At 36.7% G+C, this 11820-nt stretch overlaps 1 protein-coding gene across 1 annotated transcript in view; it reads right to left on the bottom strand.

Moving 5' to 3' along the window:
* Positions 1-2160: 2160 nt before the first annotated feature.
* The window catches only part of spdo (sanpodo), a 281416-nt gene continuing 271756 nt past the window's right edge, over positions 2161-11820 (bottom strand). The window contains exons 4-5 of the mRNA XM_083142171.1: positions 7858-7978; positions 2161-4953 (exon numbers count right to left, since the gene is read on the bottom strand). Of these exons, the coding sequence (XP_082998297.1) occupies positions 4718-4953; positions 7858-7978 (357 nt within the window). The 3' untranslated portion in view covers positions 2161-4717. The remainder of the gene's footprint in view (positions 4954-7857; positions 7979-11820) is intronic.

Below are 11820 nucleotides of genomic sequence, written 5' to 3'. Positions count from 1 at the left end.
CAAACCCAAAATTGGTAGAAAAGGGAATTAAATAAAGTAATTCATTCAGTCGTAGCTACCATCCACAATCACTGGAGTTTTTACCAAGAGGATATTGGCAACACTCACGTAATCCGTGAAAGAAGTCCCCGATAAAGGCAAAAACAAAGAAACGGTACTTGAGGAACCAGAAGGCCGTGGGTGATTGGCGATGTGGGGCGTCGGACACAAGAAACCATCCAAGGACACAAATTCTCTTTCTTCTGCTCCTAAAAATGCGGGTTGTGGACGCGCTCTATATGCCCTTGCTATGCACAGAAGACCTTCAGTTTTTCTTTCTCTCTCTTTCTTAAAAAGACAACGATCGGTTCGGTTTTGACGTTACTGGAGTTCCTGGTTTCCTACAATTTAATGAACTGTGAAATACGACTGAAATGGCAACCTACTTTTATTATAACAAGTGGCTATACGAAAACGTGGACGTCCAGAAGGAGGAGCACGTTCTGTCCTTTGAAATTGAATGTCAACCTAAAATTGTACATTTCACATACGTAATTTCATTTCAGTCACAGGAAGTTGACACGTTCTTTAGTCAAAAGAATATTATCTAACTAAAAGAGTCAATAATAAGTTCACATGAAAGACTCGAAAGCATTCGCGTGATGCCTCTCAGGGTATGGGGTAATATATCTCTGTTAGTTCGTCAAATAAAAATCAAAGTTAAGTTTGCACTAAGAAAAAGGAAGTCTATTTTACTTCTTTGCAAACTAAATACTTATATCCTAACATATAATCCATGTCACTCAGAGAAATTAAACTTCTTATAATTCAACTTGATCACTCTATTCAAAAACCGAGCCCGAACTTCCAAAGTCAAGACAAAACACACTCGTAATTGCCATGGCAACAGCTCTTAAGAAGATAAGTATATACAGGTTAGTCACAATCCTGACATTACCAGTGATAGGTAAATTACAGAAATTAAGATTAAAGAACAATAAACATTTGTACAAGAGAAAAGTTAATTAATAACAATAAATATTAGTGCAATGGGAAAGGACGTGTCAAAGTTATATTAATTATTATTATGGCGTTGGAGGAACATGATAACTTCAAACTGTTTCTTTGGAGGTGGCAGCACTATTAGGGGAGAAAATATGCTTCGTTTGCCCCCCTCTTCTCTGGAAAATATACCTTGCGGACGTCATATATACACTAGTTTGTTTACAAGGCGTAATCACCAATTAGTTGTTTTTTGCATACTAGGTTGTGCGCTAAGTCAACTGCTTTAAAAAAAATGAATCATTCGTATGCCCCATATGCGCACAACCTTATAGGTATAACTTATCACTACTGAAAAAATGAGCATGTAATTTGAAAGGGATGGTGTATGCCAGGTCACTGTGCATTATGCAAAGGCTTTACAACATTCCTTGATAGTCTTTATGTGCTGTTTGAGAATGTGTGAATGTGTAAACGTATTTGCGTATGTGTAATTTTTGCTTATTGGTATTTGAGGGCCTCCCCCATGGCGCAGTGGTAGCGTTGTTGCCTTGTAATCAAGGGGTCCCGGGTTCGATACCCGGTGGAGGCACAAGTGGTTCGGATCCCACTTTAAACTGTAGGTCCAGTCCCGATTAGCCATACCGTGCATAAGGTGGACTTAAAAAACACCAACTCAACAAGCTTATTGGTATTTGAATGTTTTCGCTTTATCTTTAATATACATATTTGTATAGTCTATGCGTATATACAAGTAGTATATATATTTGTAATGCATAGTCTTTGATAATGTAAACAACAACAATAAATAAAATGTAGGCTTTAAATGGTCAAGTGGAGGATAAGAGTACCATAACTGCAAGGTTCAAAATACGAAATAAATACGTAAATGCTCGGTACTGATGCTTCTGTATGACAACTTGTAAAATCGGTCCAAACAGGACGAAGTAAAATTTGACTTCTCAGACACACATGTAGTTTCACTTATCAAGCTCATTGGAATAACTGCTCATTTTACAGCCTCTTTTCAAGGAAATTTCATCTTGTACATAATGTAAACAAGGTATAATTTTGTATTAATTTTTGTACTCTTTGGGAACAGTTGAAAGGTAAGATACTGAAACACGTAATTGTAAATATATTTATCAAATTATTTGTAAACGTTTATTTTTTGCAACCACAATACAAAAAAAGTGCAAAGTTTGTATACATAAAAAATCCAGTACAGGAAAACTATAAGCTATAACAAGAAAGTTTCTTGGCCCAATAAAACAAGACAACAATTTTTTTAAAACAAAAATCAAGACAAGACTGAAAAGCATGTCTATTGGAGAGTGCTTAAATCTCTAGCTTTCAATATAAGAGACATTTAAACTTTACTAAACAGTTTTTTTGTGAATTTATCTCACTATGATTGGTTGAAAAAGTCAAAATAAAGAGATAAAAAACTAGACAACATTGATCCAAATATATGGAGCATCACTTATAAATTCTGTGATGTAACGATATTTTGGATGACGTGTACGCCAATTGTAAATAAAATGGCTTATTGTCGGGATGTTCTAAATCTCGTCTGAAAGTTATAGGAAAGTAAAAAGTAAGCACAAAACTAAAATACAAAATTTTCATGGCGGAATGTAAAATTTACAGGAGAATCATGGTTTCTAAAAATATACTGAATTATGAGTTCAATCCTGAAAATTACTGGTATACAGTCTAACTTGTGCATTGTCAATTGTCTACTTCCTATCTATTTTTTTTTCAAGATTCTTCTAAAGTGAATTTTTATGTTGATTTTTCGTAAAGGTACACATTCCTGTGAGGACCCAAAACGCTCAAAGAAAATTGGAAGGAATATATCACATGTAAATACCACGATCTTTGTTTCTTTTGCAACTTGTATTATTTCTCTATATTTTCTCAACTCCAAAAAGAGACATTGCTTGAAAGCTGAGGCTTACATATTATTTGTACTATCATGAAATTGACTATTTTTACACCTTTTTGCCTTTCACAAATTTATTTACAGACCAGCGATTTTGGTATATAATTTCTTACATATTACTTTTTTTTAAAAAACGCTCTTCGAGCAAGTAACAGACTAGAAATACCGAAGCAAGGAAATAGAGTAACTATTAAACTGTTATTATACAAAATTGTAACACTACAAATTGCTAACCTTCTTTCACACATATTATATAGTGCAAATATTCATGCAAACATCATATCTTAATTGATTCTTCTAACATACAAATTGTTTGTTTCCAATATGCTGCTTGAGGTAACTTCATTCACCACTGGAATTTATTATTTATTTACAAGAGTGATCAGTATATAACAACCAATTATTTACATATATAAAACTTATTATGCACAGACCATAACTTTGATTACATTCTCTTAACAAACATAATCTTATGAGATATTATCTTCAAATTCATGTTGATTTACATACTTCTATTTCTTCATGAATATACTCCATTAACTTGCTATCTAATTTACATTATTAATGCCTTAAACAATATTTTAAACAGAAAAAATGTTGGGTTTTATATTTCGTACTCGATAGTGTGTATATATAGAGATTACTGATCGAGATAGAGAAAAGCGACAAATATTCTACAAGCTCATTTGCTTCTTCAATTTATTAGCATAATTTTGAATGTTTATTCTGGCGTGGAAGGATTAATTCTGTCCCCAATATCACTCACTTGTTACGGAAGTAGAAATGCCCTTTCATACTTCAATAAAATCTCACCAACATATAAGAGTAGATCGTTTTTCGCTTAAGCTTTTTGATTAAAATTTCCTATTTTTCAATACAAACTTAAGCAAGCATCTTAAGAAAAATGTAAATATTATGCTGACACAATCATTCCTCTTTCTCTACCCAAATGTTTTACTTTCGACTTATTACCGAAATATTCTGCACAAACAACACTGCACTTTCCAAAGTTCACAATGCAGTGCCAACTATTATAATCAAACACTTCTCTTCACACTAGATTGGTTTGATATTCATCAGTATGATGGCAGGGAATTTTAAAATATTTAAGTTATTATTAATTGGATTACAATTAAGCCATACAATAGTTCCTTAAAAACAATATTTATGCAACTGTGTAACAGTATGTACATTCACGGACACTTCTGGGTTGTAACGATTTCATTGAAAGTTAATGGGATTGTTACAACCCAGAAGTGTATATGACAGTACATAAAGGACATGCATCTTTCAGTAGCTATTAATGGATAAGTTGTGCAGTCATGGGCAATTCTTGGTTGTAATGGTCCCATTGAAAGTCAATGGGGCTGTTACAACTCAGAAGTGTCTGTGACTGTAACTCTCAACAATATGTGTACACAAAGCTGTAGCACTATTATCATGATTGCTGCATTGAAGCTGCAAGTCCGTTGTCTGTATACAACATGGTTTGGTTTAGTTATCTCCAGCATAGCAAGTTAGCATTCTTAAGGTTCAGAACAGCAAACGCAAAAACAACAACCTTTTCCGTCACGTGTGAAAGTGCAGAATAAACAGCGCTTCCGTGTGAACTGTACATGAAAACCTGCCCGCGATCCACAATAAAACTCAATTTACATAATGTACAACTCACTTCTCCAGGGAAAAATTTCACTCGTCAAGCGTTTTTCTTTGAAGAGTCACGAGATTTTGTGAGGAACAAGTTCAGGAAAAACATCGTAACTTTCAACTTGCCAACAACAACACTTTCAGCTACAAGGTTATTCCTTCGGCGCAGTGGGTCACCCGATTGTCTGGAGGTGGGTACTTGCAGCAGTATGATGACAAGACACCAATCAGCGCCAGAAGCAGGGACAATATTGCGATTCCACACTCGGCTCCTCCTACCAAGTCCACTATAGGGCCAGTGTAATGTCCGGAGGGAACAGAAGCAAGGATGATCAGTCCAACGCAGGCCAGAATGCTGAAAAAGCTGAGTATTATGTGACCTGTAAAATATAGAACGAACAAATGTTAGAAAAAGTATCACTCGAAAAAATGTGTGTTTTAGCAAACTAACTTACAAAATAATTTCGAATAATCAGTACCATGCATTTAGGAACAACGAACCACCGTGCTTGGAATTCGACATACAATAGCTGCCGCCTCAAGTATGGCTAGTCCACTGGATTTGCTTGTTCATTTTCTTCTTCTATCCGTCATTCATGTACAGTAGAGATTACTAACCTAAAAAGCAACATTAAAATTACAGTGAAAGTGTTTCTATCATTCTAGATGAGGATGGAAGAATGACAGAGGAGAATGGCAGAAAATGAACCTACGAAATGTATGCTTTGGTAAATACAGAATATGAAACGAGAAAGGTATGCAGTAGCGTCGAACAAGAATTACACTCACGGACATAAAGAGATAAACAAAATTAATAGAGAAAATGATATGTAAATGGAGAAAGTAGAAGGGAAAAACAAAGGAAAACAGGGAGAGAGAAGAAATTGGACAGAAAGGTCGAAAGAAGAGAAGGAAAGAAATAAACAGTGAAATGAAGAAAAAGAGATGGTAAGAAATATAGAGAAAGAAGTGAAAATAAATATAGGCACGTGGAAAGAAAAAGGGAGAACGAGACGATAGAAAGGTTGAAACAGATAGAGAAATGATAACAGATGAAAAATTCGTCCATCCGTACGATAGCTGACGATACTACTGAAGGCATAGTCTCGATACGCGGGGATGCCATCGATATATTTTTATACATCACTTCATCCCAGTTAACTTAGCAGGAAAATTCAGAAAGGAAAGAAATAACATTACATCTGTAATTAGACTAAACCACGTACTGCAACAGCCCATTGGGGGCTAAGGCGTGCCAGACCGCTTCTTGTAGGATGACGGGTGGTTAGCGTATCGAATTCATTGCCACTGTTTCCTAGTTTTTGGACCAGTTTTCACTGCTCTTACTAGTTAGCCCAATAGTCCTCACGGTTCTGTGTAAATATCAAAGTTTCGGATCTCGCACTGGAGATCAAACCTGGGAATGCTCACACAAAAGACAAGAGCGCTAGGCATTCGACTACGAGGGAATATTGCTAAATGAGATTTCAATATTTGACAGTATTCATAAAAGTTACACCGAGACCTATTGAGGTTTCAGTGGCTACTCAAATACGGAATTTTTTTTTTATTCTTATTTGTCTTTCCTATTTTATTTTATCTTTACATCACACGATTGATTGATTTGGTTTATTTTACTTCGCTCTTCTGCCATTCTTGGCTAATCACGAAGATTAGGATGAGTGATGATATGATGAAGGGGGCATAAGAACACTCATGCCCATCGCGCGAATTAATAATTCCCAGCAACATCCTTCGGGCACGTAATTGGTTTGCAAAATCATGAAAAGGAAGAAGAACTAGAGCACTTGTTTGTAGATAGTCTGTAATTTTCCATCTTCACAAAGCCTTGTAATTTGTAGTAAACTATTGGTTTCCGTTCCACGTTCTTCGCTGTCACCGTGTATGCAGTGTTTAACATCTCGAAGGCTTCACCTCGCTCTACAGAACAGATAACCACCCTCGTGAGCTCTGTCTCGCCACAACCCAAGGTTACGTCCTGCCTGCAGCTCGTGCCCAGAATGGAGGCTAAACGCCGCAAAGTCGTCCACTGGAACAATAACGAAACCACAGTCTATTTCTGTCTTTCACGCAATAGGCAGGTGTTGCATGATAATGTGGCCCTAAGTAGTACCTCCTCGAACAACATAGAATTTCCTTTTTGGAAACGTTTCCCTATGACGTAAGGCTGCAGTAAGGCTCTGAAAACTTTCGATTTGATGTTGTTAATCACTACTGGACATTGATAGTTGATAACACTCGGAATGTTAAAAAATAATCTGAATGTTACCATCAGATGCATAAATATTTTCATTTGGGGGCGATGGGTTACCACTTAGCTCCTATCATTTTAAGAATGCTGGAAATATAATAGTTTCTGATTGTATAAGTCCCGGGTTCGAATCCCGACCAGGACATGGGTGTTCTTTGTGAGTGTAAAAGTGGTAAAGTGTTAACCTGTGCTTTGCACCACGCCATGAAGGCGTATAGGGGGTGTGAGGGTAACGCCCCACACTTTCTTGATCCGGTCGTGAGTGGGGGTGATGTGATCAGCATCACGTCCCTGACCGCCTTTACCCCCCAGGGTTTCCTAGGTTTGCTCTAGTTCTTCTTGTGAGTGTCCCTTACTCAATTTAATCACATCAACACTAATCCTCATCTTCGCGATTAGCCAAAAGTGGCAGAAAAGCGAAGTAGAAAAAACAAATCACAACAATAAGGTGTAAAAATAACACACATACATACTTGGTTAATAATATTCTAGGCAGTAATATGAAACTACCCAAGTATTTTGCCGCTGAAATCTCAGCGTTCAACTTATTCCATTTTTGCTTCTTGCAATAGCCCTGCTAGCGCCTTGAATACTCTCTCACTGATTTACGGAGAACATGTAAAGGCAGTGGCTGGAAAAAGGTGTCATACTCCGATCACGGAATAATACTTTTTTTTGTATCTGTCGTCGAGAGACTCGAGGGATAGTGGGGGTAATCATAACACTCTGAACATGATTTGGCATTTTTTTGAAGTTTTTTTATGTAACTTTTAGGTTCCAGAAAAGACGATCGTTTCTGCCCCTTTAATTTGCACATACCATTGTTTCAGTAATGCGAAAGATTTTCAGCAAAGTTGAACAAAAGAATGTGAGGCAATCTATATATTTTGTATTACTCTCTTTCCAGATGTTCATCCCAAAATATTTTAGTCTTTATTATAGAACTAGCATGTTGATGTTCGAAATTTTTGGACATTTCGAAATAATGAATAAAAATTCTTAAAGATCTTACCTGATACATAATTTCTATTTGGAACTTGCTGCCAGTACTGAGATCTGAACCCAAGAGAGCCAATGAGAAGAAAAATTATCCCAGCCATTAGACTGAAGATGAGATAATACCTGCTCCCGACCTGAAAAAAGACAGAATCAATTACATAAGAAACATAATAGGGAAAGAAATAAATTACTTTTAAAAATACTAAGAAATAAAAAAAAAACTAATATGGGGATGGAGGGGGCTGATCGACTTGTCCATGACTAGTAAGGCTAAAGGACAACCAGTAAGTTATGGAAAGTGGGAGATTACGATCACTGCAATAACAATAGGACATCAAGATTCCAAAATATCCCTGCAATGCCTTAAGTGTGTTGCCTAACTCTTGGGCGATAGCGTAACTTCTTACTCAAAGATTGCTACTGAAGTTGTCTCATCGCCGTGGAGTTAGGCAACACGCATAACGCAATTCGGGGAAGCCAGTATTTCAGAACCTTCTCCCATTTTTATTACCAATGACAGCACTCCCATCTCTGTTGATGCCTGTTTCTGAAAAATTCTCCTTGCATAAAATAATTCAAGATTCCTTTCTATAAGTACATGTTTGCGAACGCAACCCCTGTAGTGAAAATCGAATCTTCTTTTGAAAATTAATTAAAATTAACGACAACGTAAAAGTTTCCTTAAATACTTTCAGAGTAAGACTCTCTTCGTCGAGAAACCGCCACCACTGAAGAAGCCAACGCAATACCTGGCGACTCTGAGAAGAGTATATACCCCCCTCCCCTTTCCAGACAAATAGTTATGCTATCCAGTTAAACAAACCATTAAAACCAACCGAGTCTCTCACTTTACCATCTCTTCTTCCTTGACGCAAAAGTGCTCAAATTAATAAAAATCTCTAAAATATTTTTCGGCTCATAAAGCTTCTTTTTAAAGCAACTGGATCTAGATTAGTAACAATAGTAGTTACATTCACTCAAGTCTCGTCTTCTGGATATATTACCCGAATTATTTATTCTGATAAATCTTGAGATCCACTTATCCGGAATTAAATGCATGTCATTCTGTATTATAAAGAACAATATTAAAAAAAAAATTACGTGTTAGATTTGGAATATTGTTTGAGATTTCAAACGAAATTTGAAAATGCTTTATGTCTTTGTTTTCGTTTCATGTCCCGTTCTTGTAACGATGACACCGTGGAACTGGAACGTGGAAAGGGCTTGTGGTAAAACAAGGGAAAAGAAGAAAGTAGCACAAAAAAGATGGCACCAGTCTGTGAATGAGTTGAAACTTCTTTCATGAGAAAGGAACAGGGTAAAACAAGGAAAAGATAGAATGATAAGGAGCTTCAATCAAAGCTTACCCATTGTACTCCACGTCGAGATAATTTTGAAAGTTATAAAGCACATTTTATTCGTACGTTCTGCAGACTGAATTTATGTCTACACCAGTGGCTCAGACTGTAATGAAACGTCTTAGGGCCTCCCCAACGGCGCAGTGGTAGCGTCTTCTCCTTGTAATCAAGGGGTCCCGGGTTCGATACCCGGTAGAGGTACATAGTGGTTCGGATCTCACTTTAAACTGTAGGTCCAGTCCACATTAGCCTTGCTGTGCGTAAAGTGGACTTAAAACGCCAAACAAACAAACGAGCTCAGAAAGTGTGGCAGAAAGAGGGGTGCAAGAGGGCTCATTTTAAAGAGAAAACGTTAGGGAATCTGATTCCGTGTTAAAAAATTAAATTTGAACATTACATTCAAATGTTCGGGTGTTAAAATTTGAATACCAAAATCACGCCGACCTACCGATTTCTTTTTTTTTTTTTTTTTAGTATTTTGTAATACTACCCGTTACCTGACCTTCTGGAAAATCTTATTTTGTGGTTCACATATTTAAGGGGGGAAACAATTGTGAACATTTTATGTCAAGTTGCTACTATGGGAACGCACGGGATCGCGTCTATATGTTGCTCAAAATTCTGTAAAGACTTGGAAAGTACATTTTCACTCCTAGTTCATGTTATTAAGGTAACAGTGGACTGGACATTAAATTTCTGTGTAGCTCAGCACCACACACCCCATCTCGATTTTGTAGTACCACCCTCTATCTAACTTTCTGGAAGCGTAAGGTAGTTAACTTCTGGTGTGTTGTAGAAACTTATTTTTTTGTTGTGTCTATTTCAGAAGATGTTTTCATTAGACAGCACTGTTTATTTTTTCTCAGGTTGTCCTTCGTGGCATATTTTATATTTTCAAGCATTGTGTTCTTGCACGAACAGCCAGTGGCGGCGATTGGATTCGAAAACTAGGGGGTAAGGTACCAAAACGGGGGTGGGGTGGCAAAGACAGTTCACTTTCCCTCGTACATAAGGTTGAGCATAGTACGAGGGCAAAAGTGGCAAAAAGTGGGGGGCAACTGCCCCCTTCGCTCTCCCCCCTAATCCCCCCTCCTGACAGAGACTGATTACTGGCAAAGCTCTAATAACTATCTGTGAGTAATTTCAGTTCAGTTCACTCGAATAACACAAATCGTGTATTTAAAAACTTCAGTTGTTATTCACCATGAAAGTGAAACCGGAAGAAAAGAAGGAATTCTGTTAGATGCCATTGAGAAATCGAAAGTTCTTCCTATGCGTGATGCAGAAAACGAAAAGAGACGACACCACGAAGAACAACCATAATCTATGGATGAGGTGAAAGTAGTGGAGAGAAGAGTGACATTAATAACAGGTTCAGATGAAACATCTACTTTCTATTGTGTACAGAATTTTTCTCCAAACCAACATTATCGTTCTTGCGCATGACGTGGTGTAGCTCAAGCTTCAACGTTCTGTTTAAGACACTAGCGCCTCATGGCGGACGGTGTTGTCTTCCGAAACGAACGGGTTGCCTTTGAGAAGAACCTTGAATTAAATCGCGGGACTGTACCTTAGAGCATAACTGAACCACGCCTATCAAAGGACAAATACACGGCAATTGAGATTTGCTATTTAAATTATGAGAATGTACGCCGTTGATATCAAGGGATCCGGTGCAACTTTTCATGTAAATGCATTTCTTTCTTTCCCTTGGGGAACATTCACATGCTTTCAACATGAAAACCATTTTATTGGATAAGAATTTAGTCCATGCAATGAACATTGAGAGAATCGTGCATATAATTATTGTGAAATACCCACGTGACCTTACTCTGTTCAGTTGTAAATTTTTATGCTTAGCAAGAAAATTATGCACAATAAACCCATTTACATGCTGCACTACTTGTTATACATGAAATGTGTAAACTTTGAGATTACTTTTAGTTAAGGAATTTTGTAGCCAATGTATATATATATAAAATACTGTATTTATGAACGATGCAATTATTTCTGTAACAAGCTCCATATCTGAAATAAAAGCTCACAAAAAAGTATGATTTCAGTTGTTCTTAAGAGGCTTATAGCTTTGTTGTGAGTGGTTCCAGCTTCGATTCTCGGGACGAGTTCGAAAATTTGATTTATTATTTAGAGCAATTTTTGCATATAATTTCATCTGCTTGTAATAGATTGGTTTCAAGGCATTATAAAGGTCTTTGTGTGTGGAAATTTCAAGAACATTCATGGCATTCCATCCCCGAATCAGTGCTGATCCAAAATAAATATAAAAGTTTAATTTGAAGTTATGGTTTTATGTGGGTGAAGGTGCAAAAGGGTGGACAAGAAGTCGGTTATGGTAAGCAAGACCAGAGCAAAGAAAGTTAGAAGAGCCAAAAGAGGAGACATCATCGAAAGAAGCATAAGAGTGTGAAGAAAGAAAGCAACAATTGACACATGCCATGAATATTTTGTAATGGGTATTTCTAATGTGAAATTGATGTCATTTTCTAGACTAGGAATGACAAATTATTCTTAATCATCAGGAATTAATGTAAGTCCATGTAATTTTCTTCATTTATATATTACCCACTTTTTAACGTTAAACTTACTCATTATTAAAT

Source organism: Lepisma saccharinum, chromosome 1, assembly GCF_977018435.1.
Source record: "Lepisma saccharinum chromosome 1, izLepSacc3.1, whole genome shotgun sequence".
Taxonomy (NCBI): domain Eukaryota; kingdom Metazoa; phylum Arthropoda; class Insecta; order Zygentoma; family Lepismatidae; genus Lepisma; species Lepisma saccharinum.
Note: the sequence above shows the minus strand (reverse complement) of the source record. Positions and strands in the feature narration are given on the sequence as shown.